Source organism: Diaphorina citri, unplaced genomic scaffold (genome assembly GCF_000475195.1).
Source record: "Diaphorina citri unplaced genomic scaffold, Diaci psyllid genome assembly version 1.1 scaffold123, whole genome shotgun sequence".
Taxonomy (NCBI): Eukaryota; Metazoa; Arthropoda; class Insecta; order Hemiptera; family Psyllidae; genus Diaphorina; species Diaphorina citri.
In genome coordinates, this window is record NW_007377560.1 from 613,687 (window position 1) to 635,501 (window position 21,815).

The 21,815-nt window shown below is 37.3% G+C and overlaps 4 protein-coding genes and 1 long non-coding RNA gene across 6 annotated transcripts; 2 read left to right on the forward strand and 3 right to left on the reverse strand.

Moving 5' to 3' along the window:
• Positions 1–2,531: 2,531 nt before the first annotated feature.
• LOC103524878 lies at positions 2,532–11,434 on the reverse strand. 2 transcript variants are annotated; one of them, XM_026820146.1, is made up of 5 exons: positions 11,101–11,434; positions 10,772–11,011; positions 10,467–10,527; positions 8,939–9,044; positions 2,532–2,666 (listed from the first exon to the last, which is right to left on the reverse strand). In XM_026820146.1, the coding sequence occupies exons 1-5, from the start codon at positions 11,230–11,232 to the stop codon at positions 2,537–2,539; spliced, it is 669 nt and encodes a 222-aa protein (XP_026675947.1). In that variant the 5' UTR covers positions 11,233–11,434; the 3' UTR covers positions 2,532–2,536. The 2 variants fall into 2 exon arrangements, with proteins under 2 accessions (XP_026675947.1, XP_026675946.1); XM_026820145.1 differs by having other exon boundaries at positions 8,939–9,036; positions 10,459–10,527.
• Positions 2,742–5,288, reverse strand: LOC103524831 (calcium-independent phospholipase A2-gamma-like). Its single transcript, XM_008489865.3, has 4 exons — positions 5,059–5,288; positions 4,432–4,623; positions 3,708–3,945; positions 2,742–3,320 (listed from the first exon to the last, which is right to left on the reverse strand). The coding sequence occupies exons 1-4, from the start codon at positions 5,221–5,223 to the stop codon at positions 3,061–3,063; spliced, it is 855 nt and encodes a 284-aa protein (XP_008488087.1). The 5' UTR covers positions 5,224–5,288; the 3' UTR covers positions 2,742–3,060.
• LOC113465553 lies at positions 5,953–6,722 on the forward strand. Its single transcript, XR_003390222.1, has 2 exons — positions 5,953–6,215; positions 6,595–6,722. It is a non-coding gene; the product is annotated as an uncharacterized LOC113465553 (long non-coding RNA).
• Positions 11,435–12,435: 1,001 nt separating the features above from the next.
• Positions 12,436–16,134, forward strand: LOC103524880 (U6 snRNA phosphodiesterase-like; the record flags this gene model as incomplete). Its single annotated transcript, XM_026820131.1, has 5 exons — positions 12,436–12,476; positions 13,901–13,994; positions 14,169–14,482; positions 14,804–14,963; positions 15,246–16,134. Coding segments are annotated over 5 exons (795 nt in total), but the record flags the coding sequence as incomplete, so codon positions are not given.
• A 2,719-nt stretch (positions 16,135–18,853) lies between these two features.
• On the reverse strand, positions 18,854–21,596 carry LOC103524881. The gene is made up of 3 exons (XM_026820165.1): positions 21,370–21,596; positions 20,713–20,882; positions 18,854–19,435 (listed from the first exon to the last, which is right to left on the reverse strand). The coding sequence occupies exons 1-3, from the start codon at positions 21,581–21,583 to the stop codon at positions 19,391–19,393; spliced, it is 429 nt and encodes a 142-aa protein (XP_026675966.1). The 5' UTR covers positions 21,584–21,596; the 3' UTR covers positions 18,854–19,390.
• Between the last annotated feature and the right edge of the window lie 219 nt (positions 21,597–21,815).

A 21,815-nucleotide genomic window follows, 5' to 3' on the forward strand; every position in this document is an offset into this window, starting at 1 on the left:
GTTCTTTTACCCTAACTTTTACAATATCTCTAACCATTTTGTCGCTATAGCTGAAAACCGCCAAAAAACGGTCAAAATCTGTCAAAAAGCGGTCAAAATACCGCCACCGTCTAGAGGGAAGTGACCAACTCAAACCGCATAGGAGCTCAGCAAAAAGCTCTATGCTCTTTGTTCTCCGCTCCACTCTGGTTTTAGCCTTGGTTAAATTGCATTGTATAGAAGGGAGTACCTTTGATTTTTATGCCTAGTCAAGAGTTAAATCATCTAATGTGTAACCTTTGCATTTCTAAAACGCCTCCCTTCCTCTTTCTTTGTATTATTCCGAAAACCCCGACTGATTTCACTGTCATTAATATGTTAAGCAATAGATAAGATTTGTGCATTGTCATTATAATAGTGTATGTATGCTAGAAACATGGTGTATACTAAACTAGAAACTAAGTATCATTCCTTCAAGGTGTTTAAAAAATGAAAAAATCACCACTGCTCCATTATTTCCAAGGAAGGGGCAAATAATGAAAAGAAAACCCTTTCCTTCGGAATAAGATGACCTTTTTCTAAGACACCTTGTATTATACGTATACGTCATATCAGTCATATGGGATTTTAGTATACGTCATTGTTAGTACACCGTGTATATTGTATAAAACATTTATTTCAGAAATAATGGAAATTTTATTCACCATCAATAGGGGGAATGAAAAACAGATCGCTTTTTTGGCGGCATTTTACCGCTTTTTGGCGGTTTTCTGTGTAATTTAACAATATCTCGGGAATGGTATGAGCTAGAGACTTGAAATTTGGTATACAGTTCACAAATGTGACAAGGATGCAACACAAAACGATTGGTTGAGATGGTTGCTGCGCTTGGCGGTATTTTGACCGCTTTTGGACAGATTTTTTTGTTTACAATATTAGTAAAACAAAAAAAAGCGATCTGCTGAAGATGTCGTAACTGGCGAAACCCGGTATGGTAGCGAATAAAATAATATTGTAAAACAAAAAAAGCGATCTGTTTTTCATTCCCCCTATTGATTTTAATTTGTTTTACCAAGTGTTGTGTATACCCTTGAAAGTTCTAACTTTTTAATATTAGAAATTTTATATTTTATTTTATTTTAAGAAAAAAATTTCAAGTGAAAATCCATCTGCTGAGTGTTATTTAGTCGTGATTATTCAATCTAGGTAGTTCAGATCTGTTTTTCATTCCCCCTATTGATTTTAATTTGTTTTACCAAGTGTTGTGTATACCCTTGAAAGTTCTAACTTTTTAATAGGGTATAATGTATTTTATTGGTTCACTAAACAAGTTCAAGTTGGAAGACAAGTGTTTTATTTTTATTTATTTTTTTTAAAGAAAAATGCCAGCTTGAATGTTAACTAGAAAAACCTGAAAAACAAAGACGGTATCTTCAAGACAACATGAACTTTTAGTAGGTACCCACTCATAAAAATATATATCTCAAATTCCATGCTTCGTTTGGGGTTGAACCATGACCTCCTGTTTACCAGGACTGTAATAATTCTTTGAAGTTCTGCAAAATATATCTGCCTTTTTGGTTCTCCTTATCAAGCTTGAACTAGAAAAACCTGAAAAACAAAGACGGTATATTCAAGACAACATGAACTTTTAGTAGGTACCCATTCATAAAAATATAAATCTCAAATTCCATGCTTCGTTTGGGGTTGAACCATGACCTCCTGTTTACCAGGCAAGAGCCTCGATTTATGAATTGGAAGACATTAAAAAAAAAAAAAAAAATGTCAGCTTGAATGTTAACTAGAAAAACCTGAAAAGCAAAGACGGTATATTCAAGACAACATGAACTTTTAGTAGGTATAGGTACCCACTCAAAAAAATATATATCTCAAATTCCATGCTTCGTTTGGGGTTGAACCATGACCTCCTGTTTACTCGTACCAGACAAGAGCCTTGATTTATGAAAACGCTATACTTACCCACGGGAGTGAATTCGTTACCTCCCCTTACTAATTTGTGAAGAAGTCCTTTATTAAAGTGTTATTATAATGGGACATCTTGTTCTGAGCTGACAGTCAAAAGTCTATACAAAAGGGTTGAACCATGACCTTCTGTTTACCAGGCAAGAGCCTTGATTTATGAAAACGCTATGCTTACTCACGGGAGTGAATTCGTTACCTCCCCTTACTAATTTGTGAAGAAGTCCTTTATTAAAGTGTTATTATAATAGGACATCTTGGTCTGAGCTGACAGTCAAAAGTCTATACAAAAGCACTAATTATACTTGGAAAACGCTATACTTACTCACGGGAGTGAATTCGTTACCTCCCCTTACTAATTTGTGAAGAAGTCCTTTATTAAAGTGTTATTATAATTGGACATCTTTAGGTCCAACTTTGCTCAACATCTTGTCAATGAAAACCATTCATTTAATCAATCAGGCACTGAGTACCTACATTTTTGCGAGGGTGGTAAAAAACTTAACATTTTAGAAAGTATCGAGATTAGAAGAGCCTCTAAAAATGCTACCTTGGCAAATTCCCAGATAGATGTCCCTTACCTAATACCTCCACCATCTATGGATAGAATTCTAATACCCCTCCCAGGCAAAGGTTCACTATAGCCGAGTATGGCCAATGCTTCTCGTATAACTTGATGTAGTGCCTCGTCTGTATGACTCTCCCTTGTCCGGAGTAAAGTAAATAAAATGGTATCACTATTGTAAAACAAAACCAGGTAAAGCTAGAAAATAAGTGTACCACTGCTATAATGAAAAATTAATAGAACACCGAACTAAATAAAGCTTAGTTTGCAGCGCGAACAACATTTATTAACATGTTAAAGCGCCTTATTCGAAAAAAATAGTTTATTTCAGGAACATGGAAATAATACTAACTTTATCCTAAACAGATAAGGTTCGTTCTAAGAACGGCTGGTTTTCTCCTATCCTGTCTTCCTTCTCTCTTCCGATTTGGGATGATAAGACCTTAGCAGTTACAGTTCCCTCGATGAAACCTCTTCAAAAGAGTTTTAGGTCAGAAGACTTAACCCTTACAGTACAGTGTCAAGAGGGTTCTAGGTTACAGATGAGCATTCCATACATACGCTCTCCGCGTCACATAGTCACTCATCTTGGCCACCAGACTTTTCTCTCGTAACAAACACTGTGTGGCCGCTTGGAACTTGGCCTCGTTCTTCCTGATGTAGATATCCGTGTCTAGACGAAGCTGAGCTAACTTCTCCGGGCGAGTCTCATCTAGATCTGGAACCTCGGACAGGTAAGGGTTAAACCGGTAGTAGACACCCTGGGGTAGTAGATCCGATAGACATGTGTGAACACCTGGGGGGGGAGATGAGATGAGAATGGGTTAAACTAGTGGTGCAGTGAAAATTATGAACACTAAATTCAGCAGAGTAAAATTCGGGAAACTGAAGAGATCACTCAGAAAAAGAGTTCCCATGAAACTACCAAAGGCCCGATTAGAACGCACGTCTTTCATTTTATTTGGTGAATAATTTTGGGCCTTATGCACCAAGAGCCAATCATTATTTTACCTGAAAACCTCGAAATCTTCCATCTATCTCCTTAACCAAAAACGAGACCTCCCTAGTGAAATATCTTAAAGGTTCACAGTGAAAGAAAAATCAGTGGTTGGGTAGAAGAGCTCCTCCAGGAAAACCCTACCTGCCACTTGAAAGAAAACGAAAAAAAAAATCTTATACTCACCCTCAGTGTCTGTAGCACTCTCTAGTATCTTGACCATCTTATGCCACAATGATGATCCTGCTGTCTGAGCACTATCACTAGCACTCTGAGTATCATGACTGTAAGGTGTGGCGTTTAGTTTAGGCAGAGTACGCCCGGTACCACATGATACGATGCATTGTAAGGGAGCCCCTGGCCATAGGAGTGTAGCTTCATGAATAGCTACAGCAGCTGGATTGTTCACTGTCATACCTCCGTCCTAATGGGAGAAACGTAGGAACATTAAACAAACGCAGAGCATTTTACAAGCTTCAGTAAGTACATTCTAAGAACGATTAGAAAATGCAAAAAGACAGTTAAGTAGGTAGGCATAATAAATTGTTCCGAACAAACGCCAAAAAGGAACTGTAACTGCTAAGGTCTTATCGTCCCGTAATCGAAGACAGAAGGAGGACAGGATAGGAGAAAGCCAGCCGTTCTGAGAACGAAACTTACCTGTTTAGGATAAAATCCCCCCCGGACGGGAATGCCCCGCGACCTGGCACTTACAAGGCAGATGCTCTACCCTACAAGTTAATTAGACTGTTTTGTAAAATCCTCACTTAGCTAAATAAAATAGGTATCACAAGCCTTGGAAGCCAGCAGTAGGTACCATGTGCCAGGGTAGAAAAATATTGGGACGCGCTTAGGAAAATGGTCAATGTTCCGACATTTGTAAATAACAACAACAACTTGGTTCACTTACCTGATGAACAAGTCCATCTAGATGAAACTCGTCAAATATGGAAGGTGCAGCCGATGATGCCCTCACTGCTTGCCACATAGCGTACTTATGATCTCCCATGTATTGGGATTTGCGTTCGTACGGAATGCAATAGTTACGAAACACGTACGGCCATACCTTGTCATGATTTACTACCGTGGAGACAACTGAGAGCTGTGGAGAATCAAATCACAGGTGATTATTTTCTTAATATTTTGACTCCGGAAGCTTTACTTGCATTGTCGTGGAAGCCAGCAATCATATTGTAGGTAAATAATCTAATGATCAATTCCATTGCATTAGAAAACAATAAATTTCTTAATATACTTTCCAAATGCGAAAATCTAGTAGGTCTCTTACTTTTGAAGGTTCTTCTAATGCTGTCGATTGTCCTCACGAGGCTGAGTGCACCCCGAACTCCAAGTAAGTACAGAGCCAAAAAACTTCAACACCGCCGGAAATCAAACCCTGAACCTCTAGCATTCAAACCTTTCCCGGTACGATCCAAGTTTTTTCAATCCCGTGATGACCTTTCCCTGTGCTGAGAGTTCGGAGTTCACTCAGCCTCATGAGGATAACTGAGTAGCTATTTATTTTATTTCTACTCACTTTAGGACATTTCCTCTGTCTGTTGGTCTGAATCATGGGTGTCTCTCCGATGTATTCTCGTAGGAACGTCTCAAACTTATCCGTATCGTAGTAAGCATGGCGTAGTAACATACTGGTATAACCTGATAGTTTGTTCTGGGTGAATAGATCTGTACTTAGCGTCATGTATAACTGTAGGGCCTCATCCAGAGTTCGACCTGACGACAAACAGACAATTATTTTCGTTATTTATAACTAGTTGACTAGTGTTGGTGTGGCTATAACAACCTAGCTACCAATGATGAATAGTGTAAGTACACAAAGCAGCATAACACATGCTAGCTTGTATATCTCCCTCTACCTCCAATAATACTTTGAGTAGGTAATGAATATTTGGCATTGAATTGAGATAACAATGTATGATCTCAACATTAAAACAAGAAGGTGAATTTCACAATGTTGTGCACAATATTACGGAGAATATTGTGAAAAGATTCTCATGTATCAACTCTACAATCTTTCTTTTAGTTCATCTCTTTGTTCTTCTATAACTAGATAACGGTAAACCAGTTTAAATTTGGCAATTATGTTAAAAAAAGGGTAATGTGCCCCACAAGGTCCCCAAGAGGGCCCCTAAACAGTGAGTGCTGCTTTGATAGTTCATTGAACTAGGTACCTATCAGCATTACAGTTGGGTAACTATCCAAGTTCTTACTTACAATGTCCTTTCACCTTATGAGGCGATGTTGTTGTACTAATGTTGCAAACGTGACTATGAAAAATCCACTATCACTAAACGGGGTCAAAGAGGTTCACAATTTAATTTTAAATTTATTGAACTTTTATTAAAATTTAATTAATATTTTCTATCAATTTGTTTTGTTGTTGCAGCCGTTTCCGTTTTTGCAAATTTGCAAAAAAATCTGATAAGAATGTTTGTAAACAAAAATCAGCTGTTTGAAAAATCTGTATCGTATGAACGAAACCTCTTTGTAATTTTCAGTGGCGGATCCACGAATCGAAAATCAAAAAATTTGGGAGAATTGTAGGTACCGCGAATAGTATCGATCTACTTTCAAGTTTTTCGTTTTCACATTGAAATTTGTATAAGTTTAGTCATGTTTTACCCAACTTTTCCACTATACTTTTAATTATTGTAATTTCTATTAGACTGATAGGTAGTCTTACCTGCTTGGTTGACTCATACATCCGCATTGAACACATTTTGAAATAGTTTTGCTGCATGCCATTCCTTATTGCACTAGACTAGATTGTACTTATAAACCCTCTTCCTCTTTCTTTTCTCACTTAATTAAAAATTCTTAATTAGGCAGATACCTAATAAATTAAATAGTTACTTGATACTTTGGTAGGTACCTACTTAAAGTGATTTTTTTATATATGCAGGAACCGTTAAACTTTTGAAAAGCGCGCGAAAAAAATTGAAATTAAACTATAGTCCGGTCAAAAACGGAATAAGTCCACTGTTCAATTGCTGATTTCAATAGGTAATGTTCTTATAGAGTTTTCACAGCTCTATTTCTATTAGACTGATAGGTAGTCTTACCTGCTTGGTTGACTCATACATCCGCATTGAACACATTTTGAAATAGTTTTGCTGCATGCCATTCCTTATTGCACTAGACTAGATTGTACTTATAAACCCTCTTCCTCTTTCTTTTCTCACTTAATTAAAAATTCTTAATTAGGCAGGTACCTAATAAATTAAATAGTTACTTGATACTTTGGTAGGTACCTACTTAAAGTGATTTTTTTATATATGCAGGAACCGTTAAACTTTTGAAAAGCGCGCGAAAAAAATTGAAATTAAACTATAGTCCGGTCAAAAACGGAATAAGTCCACTGTTCAATTGCTGATTTCAATAGGTAATGTTCTTATAGAGTTTTCACAGCTCTTGCGACGAATGCGACGATCACGTACATCAAATAAAGGATGATGTATCCAACAAAACAAAGAACAATATCAAAAGTTAGTTTATAAATTGCACAAGCACACCTTGTAGGCATTTTTCAATAGGAAAAGAACATTTGAACTTTTTAGAATCAAAAACAGTAAAAGGTATTGATGATTAGGTATTATTTTGAGTTACGCACAAACTATCACAGTATAGGCAAAATAGTTACCTATAAGATTTTTGATCTGGAAATTTAGTTAATTCACTTTTTTAATTTTGCTTCTGTCTCAAAATATCTAGTTTGAACTTTGAAAAAATTGAGATCAAATGTGTATACGCTTATGTAAAAACTCACAGCCAGGCAAAAGCCTAAAAATGTTTTAAATTGTAAAGCTGATAAAATATATTATCACTCTTTTTATTGTTAATTTTTATCATCAATTTATTAATGTCACTTTCACTTTTATTTCAAAGTGTAATTTAATTATTAAATTGTTTTAGGCGAACTTTTTATTTAAGTTGTAATTTTGATGCGGTCAAAATTCTCTCTGAAAGTTGGACCGTTAATTTGAATTGCTTTTATACTCGGGCTTTGCGCAGCTACAACACACCTCCACAACGTCACGAGAGAAAATCAGAAAATTCGCGACGTAAACAATAACACATTTGTTTACTACGAATGGGGATTCTCTATTCCAATCTCAGGGCCGTTGGTTGTGACCTCGCAATACCTACTCATTCATTTATTGAATATTGCGTTCATATAATTATTTTAGTTGGAGTTCATGATGGTAAATAATATTTTTACTTTTTTATTTTCTAATACACAGTTGCGGTTGTGTGTGGATCCTATCCTAATCCTATAGGTATAGGTACCTATCTTACCAGGACTCACGACTCAGGTAGGTATGTAGGTACCAAGTTGCTGACCAGAATTCCTAATCCTATCAGCTAGGTATCAGACGACAAAACGGCTTTGATTAGAGGACATACTTACTTTTTTCGGGAGTTCGTGAAAAACGGGTTTGCACATACCAATGGATAGGTACTTTTTTCCTAATACTACGCATTGGTATACGCCAGAAACCCAGTAAAGAATGGAACCCAGACCCTTTCAACCTCTCAGTCTCTTGGACAGTGATAGTGATGCTAAAGAGTTGAATCAATGCCAATGAACTTGTACAATATCTTGAGTTGTGGAGGAACGTAGTAGTACCTACATAATGTAGATGGTAGGAATTCGAGAAACAGGAAACATTATAAAAACCGTGTCGGTATAATATGAGAATCAAAACTTCTGCGTAGATTCTGTATTGTGTGTTTGATACTGGTAACTCGTGATGGTGTCGTTAAATAAGTTGCGAGATACCTAGGTAGGTACTACACAGAATTTTGGTTATTTTCGTCGCGGCAGACATGCCACAAACAAAGTTTTCCAAACAATTATCAATGTCCTTTGAACAATATTGTTAGTCCAATCGGCCCTGTTCTAAAAAATGTACTTCAATAAAGCACCAAATTTAGTCATCAATGAATTACAAAAAACATCCTCAATCCGCAATAATGCGTAGGTACACAGAGAAAAAAGTATTATAGGTAGGTTAGTAAACACTTAGGTAAGTATAGGTAGTATGTATTATATTATAAAATATGTAAGTCTGTCTAGGAGTAAACAACCTCTCCCAAATGTGTCCCACTATAATAATTATTATTATCAATCACAGCACAATAAATATCAGTAAATGCACGAATAATTGTTTGACAAGTGATTCTCAACCTCTTGAAACAAACCCATGATGGTAGTTTTGATACATCCACTACAGGTACCACGTATATACTATAGTGAGTAATGAGTATAGTGGCTATAGGAATAGTTTATTCGTTTATTATGATTATGAGAAATTTGAAACATCGATTATTCATAATAGAAAATAGTTCACAATGACATGGAAGATTTAAAGTTTTTAAACCCCTAGAATCCCTATGTCCGGAGAAGAATCTTCACTCCTCCCTCCTTCACGGCATAGATCCTAGCACTCGGATACCGAGTAATGTGATCTACAAGCTCCTCAGTACGCTTCAACTTAGCTGGTACAGTCTGAGCATTGGCTATGGAAGACAGAATGTGGCATGTTGCTGATAGGATGCTCATCTGAAAATGAAAGACATAAAGTTTGGGTTTCATTATTTTCCAGACATGGGCCATAATTGTTGAAGTTTCCAAAAGATCACTACAATTTAAGCAACCTTGTAGGTTGTAGGTACCTATGTGGTTGTGGGAAATGGGAAATTTGACACATCCACTAGAAATTACATTTACCTACTCTTGTGTAGCTAATATGACATGGGCAATTTGGCTCATCCACTGTAGTATATACGTATTATATGATTGTTTCTAATGGAATCGACCAAAAAAGATAATGTATACCTATATACCTAACATACCTATACCATGACATTAGCCATATCTTCCTGCTAGAAACAGATATGTACCTACCTATAGTGATCATTTACAAGACACGATTTAACGATTATTATCCCAGACCCACAAGTTTGGAAGTGCTGCTGTTTTCTGTAAACTCCATGACTCTATTCTCATTGACAATCAAAACAAATTTCGCGTATAGTTTTTGTCAAAACACAAAACAGCGGATCACGCCACTTTTCTTATCTCACAACATGTTTATCTGATGAATATAGTGTTTGAGTCTAGGCTAGGGTGTTTACCCATATCTGATTAACTGTGTAGCGTCATGTACTCTCTTCCACCTAACCTGACACGCGCCATCCGCGGTTTACGATGAAAATGAATCATCAGACATCAAGAGTGTTGCTGTAAACTTGTTTTCATAGATACAAAAACAGAATATTTATTCATATTGACTGATGTACTAATTTGCATTACCTATGGACATATTTATCTAATGGGTCACATGGTAACAGTTGCATTGAAAACTATTGTAGGTCCATATCTGATTAAGTGTGTAGCGTCATGTACTCTCTTCCACCTAACCTGACACGCGCCATCCGCGGTTTACGATGAAAATGAATCATTCAAGACTGTTGCTGTAAACTTGTTTTGTAACTCATACATAGATACAAAAACAGAATATTTATTCATATTGACTGATGTAGGTATATACTAATTTGCATTAGGTACCTGTGTACAACTGTACATATTTATCTAATGGGTCACATGGTAACATATTAGTTGCATTGAAAACTATTGTATATTTGTTGACTGCATTATTCATACAAACATCATCCGATTAAATTAATACCACGCGTGGATAGTTTGCATGAAATGTATCATCAAAACAAGATTGCTGAAAACATCACACCATACACGCTATTTCCATACATACCACCGTAATATCAACAGGTCTACTTGATGCCTCAATTTAGCTTTGGACGCTTAGACGCTTTGGTATTCCGGGAATTGCCAGTATGAATAAAACTAGTCATTTTATTGCTGATTGCTAGCAATATGATCAGTACGCTTCAACTTAGCTGGTACAGTCTGAGCATTGGCTATGGAAGACAGAATGTGGCATGTTGCTGATAGGATGCTCATCTGAAGATGAAAGACATAAAGTTTGGGTTTCATTATTTTCCAGACACGGGCTATAATTGTTGAAGTTTCCAAAAGATTACTAAAGTTAAGCAACCTTGCAGGTTGTAGGTACCTATGTGGTTGTGATCTAAAAGAATAAAAATTAAATGAAATAGGAAACCAACTAGGACTGTCTGATGAATAAGGTGTGTTTCACATACATTTTTTTTCTCTCTCTCAAAAAGTCTGCACACTAGAAACTAACCTTTGATACTCCTGTCTGAGATGATTGCCACTGCTGAATTTTATCAGGGTGTACTTCTTCCACTGTGTGTGGTAATGGAGTAGTCTTGATTACTTTCTTGACATTATTTGGAGTAAGTCGTGCAGTTTTTGGACCTTGCACTGTTTTCTTTGTACTGTCTTGACTATCCAATGTCAAGTTTTGGAAATGTATTCCAAACATGGATGCAGGCGTGTATTTCTGCAGCAGACTAATCCATTCCTTGCTGAGTTCAAATATAGCATGCTTCTCACTTGATGCTTTGTTAAGACTTATGCAGGCGTGTATTTCTGCAGCAGACTAATCCATTCCTTGCTGAGTTCAAATATAGCATGCTTCTCACTCGATGCTTTGTTAAGACTCGAGCTCTGGACTGGAGAAGTTTTTGCTAGATATTCTTTGAGTTGGTTAAGGAGTTTCCATTGGTTGTTGACTGAATTCATTGCCTGATGAGTAGAACCACCATTCAATGGAACAGCCAACTTTCTGGCTTTGAAACTGAAATGTCTTGTACAAAACAAAAGGTGAACCAAGTATTAACTTTGACTTTAAGAACCTACGAATAATTTTCAAACCTCTCCACACCAACTACACAAACACAATTAACTCTGTAAATCAACTTGAATAAGGAAAAATGAAAAATATGTCAATCTGACTATAAAATCGGGGAAAACAATGATGTTTGTTTGTAAGTACATATTGTTGTTTTCATAAACTACAAATAGTACCTAAAAAAGATTAAAGTAGGTAAAAAGAGTCGGAAATGCGTATTCTGCCGTAGATACATAGGTATTGTAGGTTCACTAACTAATTGAAAAATTTCCAATATAGTACCTAGGTATAGGTGCCTATTCTAGAGGTAGACAAATCTTTACCTATCTCTAATAGAATACCTATAGGTAGGTAATAACCAAACTCAGTGGTGTGTAGTGGTTAGCGCGGTGGACTTCGGATCTGGAGGTTGGTGGTTCGAGTCCAAGTCAAGCCATAAAATTTGGCGTAGTGCATTAAGCAGGGAACGACATTTGTGACAAGCATTTATGCTTAACACAATTGAAATTTCTATAGGTAGGTAATATAGATTTATTTATTTATAAAGCAGGAACAGGAATACGAGTTACCGTCAAAAGCATTCATAAAAATATTGTTCATATAGTTTCATACGCATACCTACCTCGTTACTATGACTTATCTGGTTCATAACAACCTCTTTGTTGGAATCGAACCCTGACGTAGACCGACGTCATACGTCAAGTGTGGTACCTACACTAAGAAATCTAAGAATCGTCATCAGTCTGAGATAAGTGAATGACGACTAGACTAGGTAACAACGCACTTACCTATGTAGGTACATGATATAAATAGGTACATTTTTCTACTTTTGCCTAGGTATACGAAATTTTATTAATGCATCTCGTAGGTTTTTCCAGGTGTTACGTACTCGTACTTGATCTACGAGAGCTCTGTAGTGTTTCTATAGGTAGTTTCTATAGGTAGGGCAGCCGCGGTTTAAGGGAAAGGGGCAATAATTCCTCAATCTTTTTCTTTCTGACCTTGGTTTTTGAATTACCAATTTGCATCCGAAATAAATTGCGCAGCAGGCAGCAGGCGAATGGATACAACGTTTCAGATAAGCAGTCTGATCGAACTTCAAATTTCCAGCGCCGCAGGCGAAATTTTTCAAAAAGTAAGTAGATACATATGTGCCTCATGCTTGTCATGAGTTAATTTTTGACGCACCTAAGACTTAGATCTTTTTCTATACATTTCTTATCCTAATTATACCTAGTTGAACGCCGCAGGCAAATTTTTTAAAAATTTCGGTCTACAATCTTGAGGAATCCAGTCTCACCAGAAATAAAATTTTTAGCGCCGCAGGCGAAATTTTTGAAAATTTTGGTCTGTACAATCTTGAGAAATCCAGTCTCAAAAAAATTAAAAATTTCAGCGCCGCAGGCGAAATTTTTGAAAATTTTGTGTTGCCCCTTCAAGGTTGCATACTTTTTGAAATTTTCTAGGGGGGGGGGGGGGGGGGGTGCGCCTGCAACCTAGCGCTTACTAGTCAGACGGCCTACTTTCCAAGCTAACTAGGCTGGCTAAATTAGTTTTTTTTTTGGCATTGGTTTGGCACTAAGCCTCGACCATACAGCCAGAGTGAATGTGTTAGCGAAAAAATGGAATAGATGACCATAGGTTTTATCTGTTAGTAAAATGATTTTAAAATACTTAGCAATAACGCTCGACAAAAAAAGATACCTATTACCTACCCCACCGGATCTAGGTATCTAATGATTTGTTTTATATGTTTTTTATGTTTTATTTATTTGTAACAATAATTGATATAGATATATGTATATGTATGACAAGAAGGTAATAAACATCTTATAAAATAATAAAATATTACAAATATATAGGTATAGGTATAGGTAGTAAATATTACGCATTCTTTGGCGTTACTCTTCCACACTAAAGGAATGTGTACTTCATTTGCTTTTGTGGATAGCAGTCTGTATGACATTGACTGGTTGACATTGGCAAGCTTCAGGCTGTGTTTATGTACAGGGCTGAGATAGGCCATCGTCGGCCTTTTTGTGTGTAAAGTTGGCGGGAAATTCGAATTTTTGTTTTTTTTTCCGCAACTTGTACAATCTGAATTCATTTTTTACTTTTTATCTTTAGTTTGCACGTTTATATTATACTTTTCATTTATATTAGCTATTAAAAACAAGCAAATTACAAAGCAAACAAAAATAAATATAAAATGAATTTTAAAAATTGCCGCCGGGACAGCTATCTCACGTCGTCCGAGCTCATCTCAGCCCTGTTCATAAACACACCCTGATTGATTAAAAAATGTAAACAAACTACGAAACCTCTTTGTGATAATGCGCGGGAAATTCAAATTTCATGCAAGTTGAATGTTGTTGGTTGTTCGTTGTTGGTTGTTGATAAAGGAAAACTGGAAAAGGCCGAAAAGGGTAAAAGGGTTTCTCTACTTTCTTTTTGAAAGTAGTAAAGTTCTGTACCTCTTTATTTTGTTATTATAGATTGCTTTAAAATGACGGGTTCTTCTGTGAATAGCTTAAATTTACTCTTAGATTACTCCTCTAGTTCTGATAGTGATAATGACTGTGATACATCCAACCATCAAACCTCTGCACAACTTTCAACTGGTAGTCAACACCAAAAAACACCCAAACAAAAGTTACCCCTAAACAAAGTTTTCCAAACAATTATCAATGTCCTTTGAACAATATTGTTAGTCCAATCGGCCCTGTTCTAAAAAATGTACTTCAATAAACCACCAAATTTAGTCATCAATGAATTACAAAAAACATCCTCAATCCGCAATAATGCGTAGGTACACAGAGAAAAGTAGTTACCCCTGCCAAATGAACTTCTGGAGAGATTCCAAGCCCCTAATCAAGTGATGGATAATCCAAATGAACATGGTGGTAGAATACGAAGCTTTCCCCATCAGAGAAATAGCTGGGCTACCTTGGTGTATATTCCGTTGCAGACGAACCTGGCAAGGTTGTATGCTATGTTGAAGGAGGAATTGAATAGTGTTGGTATCTCAGTGGAAGTCATCCCAGAACCACATCTGAGTTTGAGTAAGACATTGGTTATACCGTATCATTGGATAGATACCCTGGTTGAGACACTTGGCAACAATTTGAGACATTTGAACAGGTAGGTAACAGTTGGTCATCTTTTCTTTTTTATTACATACTATTGAAAAAAATCTACCTAGGTAATTAAAAAAAAAAACTTAAAATCACAATTTCTTTTAAATTTTGTCTATTGATTTCCAGGCTGACAATCAAGTTCAATTCAATAGAAATATTCTGCAATGAGGAGAAGACTCAACAATTTGAGACATTTGAACAGGTAGGTAACAGTTGGTCATCTTTTCTTTTTTATTACATACTATTGAAAAAAATCTACCTAGGTACTTAAAAAAAAAAAACTTAAAACCACAAATTCTTTTTAATTTTGTCTATTGATTTCCAGGCTGACAATCAAGTTCAATTCAATAGAAATATTCTGCAATGAGGAGAAGACCAGAAGTTTCATAGCCCTCGGTGCAAACTCATGTAAAACATCATTGACAAGCATTGTGCAAGCTGTGGACAAATCTGCTCAGGAATTCAAGCTCCCTACTTATTATGAGGTGAGGAAGTAATGCTTAGGAAAATCTATGTGGTTTGATGAACTGTAGACCTCATTCAAAAGGATCCCATAGTCCTTTAGGTGTTGAAGAAATTTCCATTTGGGAGCTAAGAATAAATATTTTTTTTTTTTTAAGAGGGTCCTGTAGGACCTAAAAAGTCCAATTGAGCCCAAAATAAATTGAGTGAATTTCCTTTAAATTAAAATGTTGAACATTTTTGTTATACACTTGGACATTTCATTTTAACTTTATGACCAAATGAACTGTTTTCTATCATTCCAGGAACCCAACTTCCATGCCAGCATAGCCTGGTGTCTACAAGACAAGACTGCCACACTCAAACCCCTACTCACAAAACTCGATAATATATTTACTCAGTTCAAACTAACATCTGATGAAAGCTTTCATGTTGTGACCCACATTCATATGAAAACTGGGAATAAATTCTACTCATTTCCTCTCACTTGAAACTTGAAACATTGGGATGGCTTGGAAAATTGGGATGCTGGTGTGATCCAGAATCTCAGTCTCAGTTGTCTGTATACAAATGAATCTAGGTCATCAGGGCATGAGATGATCAGTTAAATATATAAAAAGATTGTTATTGCTTGATTCCAAGTAATACATTGATCTGTTGCTATATATATTTATAAAAAACCATACTGATTGCAGGGTAAAAATAATTATTCTTTTGTCATTTTATTACAAATCTTATTTACATGCACAGAAATATAGTGTGGGTGAAATGAAATGTATTTTTACAAGTAACACCTTGGACCTTGGCTCTAATTTATTTACCTTTTTCCAATGTATTTACTCAATGTACACTGGAAAATACACTCAACTCTAGATCAAGAAATAAAGAGACCATTTTGGGCAAGTTCCCTACTTTCCTCATAAGATGTATTGTCTAAAATGAAGATTTATCATAATATGCTATTTTTTCTTGGTACCTAATTTTGGTTTGTGGACCTCTAATGCATTTCTGAAGCAAGGATCCTTCTTTGTACAGAATCCTAACAATTGTCTAAAATTCACCTGAAGTGAAGGTTTATTGAGTCTCATGTAAACTCCGTATTCCATATTTTAGATACGAATCTCCAGCTTCTAATACGTAGCAATACGTGATGCAGATACTTTTCACATACGAAAGTTATTCGCCCCCCACCCATACATATGTCCCGGCGACAGCTATCGATTTTCCCCGTCGTCTATCTTTTCCCCACCTGTGTACATCAAAATTCCATGCTGAAGTGAAGGTTTATTGAGTCTCATGTAAACTCCGTATTCCATATTTTAGATACGAATCTCCAGCTTCTAATACGTAGCAATACGTAATGCAGATACTTTTCACATACGGAAGTTATTCGCCCCCCACCCATACATATGTCCCGGCGACAGCTATCGATTTTCCCCGTCGTCTATCTTTTACCCACCTGTGTACATCAAAATTCCATAACTACTAACCACACTTCAACTCAGTTACCTGTGAACACCAAAGTGCCATGAACTACTAACCACACTTCAACTCAGTTACCTGTGAACACCAAAGTGCCATGGACTACTAACCAAACTTTCACTTGGTTGTTGTCAGGGTCCAAGATGGAGAAACCAGGTGAAGCTGGCCCATCAGGAATCGGAACTGGTAGGCCATCTCAAGAGAATACCTCTAGGCCCGGCCGAGTTGGATAATATTCGAGACCGAGCTACCCAACTCAAATAACTTAAATGTTTGCTTATCTCTTCTATATCTCATCCTTTTTCTTTTATCCAATCAGGTGAAGCTATTGTCATGGGAAATATGAAATTGCCTCGTACTGACATGTACTGGAACCCTAGTTCTGAAGTTCCAATTGTTAGTGAAAATATGAATCAAAGAAGATTTTATAAACTCAGACAAACTCTGCATTTAGTTGATGTTACTGGAAGAGAAGACGGTAACACTGACAGATTGTGAAAAGTCAGACATTTGTATGATGCAATAAGAAAAAGATGTCTTGAACTGGAATTAGAGACTAGCTTTTGCGTTGATGAACAAATGGTGCCCTTCAAAGGTTCCCTAAATATAAAACTGATAAAATAATATGTAAAAAATAAACCTAAGAAGTGGAGAGTAAAAATCTTTGTTCTAGCTGGCCAAAGTGGGCTTATCTATGATTTTATCATCTATCAAGGAGCAACAACTGAGATTGAACCAGAATATTTATACTGTGGAGTATCATGAGGTGTAGTGATGCACCTTTTAGATAGACTTTGTGTAAATGTTGGATTATACTTTGATAATTACTTTAGTTCTTATCAACTTTTCCAGTTCCTTACAAAACGATCAATATATGTAGTAGGAACTGTACGTGTAGATCGATTGGCCCATAAAAAACTGCTGTCAGACAAAGAAATGAAGAAAAAAGGACGAGGGAAAGGAAATGGTTTGAATGCTTCTTAAAGCGCCATCCTGAACTGAGCCTCAGAATCCCCCAAAATCTAACATTGTCAAGAGCGTCTCTGACTGAGGACAATATTAAGTCCTGGTTTGTAGAAATTGAGGATTATCTGAAAAATTAACAACCCCCTTGATGTTCAAAACGACCTCAGTAGAATATTTAATGCCGACGAAGCTGCCTTTTTATTAATCCAAAGGGGAACAAAGTCCTCTTTGAAAGAGGAGCAAAGAATGTATATATATAGACTATATAGCATTATAGACTATAAAATCTAATTTCATAAGAATCGGACGGATATTAGGAAGTCCACAGCATTTTGAATAGCAAAAGTCTCTTAAGGTGCTGGGTACTGGTGCGTTTACTATTAAAAATCTCTCCCTTCCGCATAAAAAAAAACCCCAGTAAAAATCACGCTCATGAAGCGAGTCCCGAGTTGCCGAGTGAACACGGGATTCGGAATGATTTGTACAAGAACTTTGTACTAGTTTGGACTTTGGAGTAAATAACTGGAAATTAGACTAATCCTGGGGCTCGTCCCGAGATTAGTATGATTTCCATCGGGAACTTTATTGGTCCAAGTAGCCCCATAAGACACGAATTAATTTCAAATGAACTGTTTTCTATCATTCCAGGAACCCAACTTCCATGCCAGCATAGCCTGGTGTCTACAAGACAAGACTGCCACACTCAAACGCCTACTCACAAAGCTCGATAATATATTTACTCAGTTCAAACTAACATCTAATGAAAGCTTTCATGTTGATGTGACTCTAAATCTAAAAACATGATGTAAACAAGATGGCGCCAACATGGGTTGCGTTATGGGGATCAGGATTCGATGCGAAATCTCCCTATTTAGTAGCAAAACCAAACCTATGAACGACTACAAGCTACTCACAGTTGCGTGTCTATGTGTGCAGTGTGATACCAGCCCAAGATGTCTGTATCATTTTTATATCTTTGGGTTTTCAGGCAGCACCAGCATTGCAAGACCCCATGCTTCTAAAGTAGTGCAACTAGGATTGCAATGTGCAAGAGGTCTAATTTATTGCTTAACTAGTTACTACGAGTAACTTGACACTTACCTAGGTCTGGTTTGATATGTGTATTGTTTTCAACTCTATGGACCAGTGGCTCCTCCTTGACATTATGTGAAGAAGCTTTGGACTTGTCATCCTCCTCCATGACTAGTTCCCACTTCACATGTACTGCTTCACTGTCACCTACACAAAGTCACAATTATTGTCCCAACTCCATTCCATACAACAAACTTTGCATTTTACTATCTAAACTTTGCAAAAGTTATCTAAGTACTCAACTCTCAACATTACAAAATAATAATAAAAACTTTTTATACTGTTGTTACACTTGTACATTTCAATAAACTAATACCCAAGGCTTTTGCCATTTGCTTGTAATGCAGAACGATCTCTTCTTTAGGTAATTTTCTTCTTTTTTTACTCATTGTAAACTCTTTTCGACCCAACCCTCCCTTCCAATCTACTATTGCATCCCTCTTAGAGCTCGTTCACACTGCGTACTATCAGATTTTTTTCTGGGCCGTTTTTTTTTTTCTGGCCCGGTTTTTTTTTCTGACACGCAATACATTTTAAATGAGAGCGTTCACACTACAGTCGTTTTCCGGAAACGGTAAAAAAAAAAAACGTCCCGGTAGATTTCAAGATCAGATTTTGTCTCTGGAAACTGAGTCTTAATCTGCTTTAAAGTAAATAAATGGTCTCTTAATTTCTTGATTCAGCAGTAGGTAGGTACTTATAACTCCCTGTTCACACTGCACGAATTTCTCTTCGCCCAAAGTTACAACTTTCTTCGTTGACAATGTGAACACACTAACTCATTTATATACGCCTCGAGACCACATGAAAAAAAAAAAAAAATCGTTTTGTCCTGTGTAAATGGGCTGTAAGTCCTTACCGAATGATACTTTTTATTCCCAACCTGGAAACCGAATCAACAACCTTGGAACTAACAGTCTGGTGGTGTATCCAACATGGTTGCCAACTTTTGATACTGAAAAGGAGAAAAAGTACGAGCATGGTTAAAGATAATTTTTCTAAGCTAAATAAATAAGGGTTATTTACCTGAGGACAGTAAAAAATAAATGACAGCATGTTGGTATAAGAAAGGCCAGCCCTATTTAGGACCTTTTTGGGGTAAAATGTCTTTTTTAATACAGAATATTCAGAATTAGTTCAAAAATAATTATGTTGATATCTATAATCTCCAGTATTGATTCGAGTTTTTGTTAAGTCCTCTCAAGAGAAACGGAAAATTTTAAATGTGTTTTTTTGTTTAGATACCTACGTGTGACCTTAGACCGAACACTCACTGCCAGCAAACTAAACTCAAAGTAACTTCCAGAAACAACCTAGTGAAGAAACTAACGAACACCTCCTGGGGAGCAAAACCATATGTGGTTAGAACTTCCGCACTTGAACTCAGGTTTTCAGCCGCTGAGCATGCAGCACCCGCATGGAAAAACTCGTCCCATGCTAAAGAGGTCATGAAGAAACTAACGAACACCTCCTGGGGAGCAAAACCACATGTGCTTAGAACTTCCGCACTTGCACTCAGCTTTTCAGCCGCTGAGTATGCAGCACCCGCATGGAAAAACTCGTCCCATGCTAAAGAGGTCGACATTGCCTTAAACGAAGCTGGACGCATAGTTAGTGGATGCATGCAACCCACACCACTGGTCAAAATCTACCCCATCTTAGGTATTGCACCGCCACGCATAAGAAGAACTGTTGCAGCCGAAACAGAAAGAATCAAACAGTTGAATGATCGCCGCCATCTGATGTTCAACCAAACTCCTGGAAACAAAAGGCTTCGATCAAGAAAAAGTTTCCTGCATACCACCAACCCACTCCTATGCTCACCTCAGGAAAGAAAAGAACAACTGTGGAAGGAATCACTTCAACCAGACCCTCCACTTGACCTGAAAGAGAACCCAGCCACTGGTTTTGATCTCCCCTTTACAACATGGAGATCACTCAACAGACTCAGAACCGGAGTATCTAGATGCAGGGAGAATCTCGTCAGATGGGGATACGCTCAAGAAGAAGACAATAAATGCGACTGCGGGGAAATACAAAACCATAACCACCTCTTAAACTGCAGCCAACTGGAAGTGGATGAACCTTGCACACAAGAAGACCTCATGCAAGCAAACCAAAAAGCCATCCACCATCCACGTTGCCAATTTCTGGAAATTCAAGATCTGATGTTCAAGTTTGTTTCCGGACACGGAAAGTAAGTAAGTAAGTTTTGTTTAGTTTGCCACTTACCTCTTGATCTTTCTCCATAAGTTCCATGTTTAGATTATCAAGTACACTTTGGAATCTCTGTCTCAATGTTTGATTCTCAATGTTCATCAGTTCTAATTCTTGCTGACGACGTTTATTCTCCAGATCACTGATCTCTTGATCCAGAGCATCCATACGAGCTTGAATGGTTTCTGTAATCACAATGAGACAAGTGTTATGCCGGTCACTCACGCTCAGACAGTCGAAACGTGTGAGGCGGATAAAATTCGACCCGGCGAGGCGGGAATCGAACCCGCCCTGCGACCTAGCGTTTACAGGGGTTCGATTTCCGGCGGGGACGAAGTTTTTTCGGCTTTGTGCTTGGAGTTCCGGGTGCACTCAGCCTCGTGAGGACAATTGAGTAGCTACCTAGCTACATACCTTTATCGAGTCGAGTAAAAGGTGTGTATGTAAAAGTGTAACACTCAGCCTCGTGAGGACAATTGAGTAGCTACCTAGCTACCTTTATCGAGTCGTGTAAAAGGTGTGTATGTAAAAGTGTAAAAAGATTGATGGTGAATGAGAATGAATAATGAAGGAGTAATGCTGTGATATCCACAAAAGTTGTAAAGAAGCTCTCCACTTTACCACAAAGATTTTATTTATGATTTGGTTCAAGTTTTATTTATTTTCTTTTACCTGTAGACAGTTGCTCCACGTTATCTTCAAAGTACTCGTTGGTATTATCATACAGACCACTGGTTCCCGCTTCCTCTACTGCCCCTGTGTATAATTCAGACTTGATACTGGATGGTTCAAATGATGAGGTGGATGGGGCTTGATCCCCGATGAACATTTCCCGATTGAACTGAGTGATGAATGAGGAGGATTGACCCCGTCCTCCGTCTGCCATACTGGTACCATCTGTAGCCCAAATGATGAGGTGGATGGGGCTTGATCCCCGATGAACATTTCCCGATTGAACTGAGTGATGAATGAGGAGGATTGACCCCGGCCTCCATCTGCCATACTGGTACCATCTGTAGCCGATTGGGAGTCTTGTTGCTAAAACAAAATACAGAGAGACATTTGTAAGCCCTGGGTCGCTGGTTCGATGGAGGGTAGAACCTTGTCACTGAAAACCA

Excerpts from the sequence above, each read along its gene's own strand:
- LOC103524878 (XM_026820146.1), bottom strand. The coding sequence starts at position 11,232 with ATGAATTCAGTCAACAACCAATGGAAACTCCTTAACCAACTCAAAGAA. Across the intron at positions 10,528-10,771 it reads CTCAGACAGGAGTATCAAAG|ATGAGCATCCTATCAGCAAC; the intron begins GTTAGTTTCTAG and ends TTTCATCTTCAG. Across the intron at positions 2,667-8,938 it reads GTGAAGATTCTTCTCCGGAC|AAGGGAGAGTCATACAGACG; the intron begins ATAGGGATTCTA and ends TTTACTCCGGAC.
- LOC103524881 (XM_026820165.1), bottom strand. The coding sequence starts at position 21,583 with ATGGCAGACGGAGGACGGGGTCAATCCTCCTCATTCATCACTCAGTTC. Across the intron at positions 20,883-21,369 it reads CGTGGAGCAACTGTCTACAG|AAACCATTCAAGCTCGTATG; the intron begins GTAAAAGAAAAT and ends TTGTGATTACAG. Across the intron at positions 19,436-20,712 it reads TTATGGAGAAAGATCAAGAG|TATCAAAAGTTGGCAACCAT; the intron begins GTAAGTGGCAAA and ends TCTCCTTTTCAG.
- LOC103524831 (XM_008489865.3), bottom strand. The coding sequence starts at position 5,223 with ATGACGCTAAGTACAGATCTATTCACCCAGAACAAACTATCAGGTTAT. Across the intron at positions 4,624-5,058 it reads GACAGAGGAAATGTCCTAAA|CTCTCAGTTGTCTCCACGGT; the intron begins GTGAGTAGAAAT and ends GATTCTCCACAG. Across the intron at positions 3,321-3,707 it reads GAGTGCTACAGACACTGAGG|GTGTTCACACATGTCTATCG; the intron begins GTGAGTATAAGA and ends CTCCCCCCCCAG.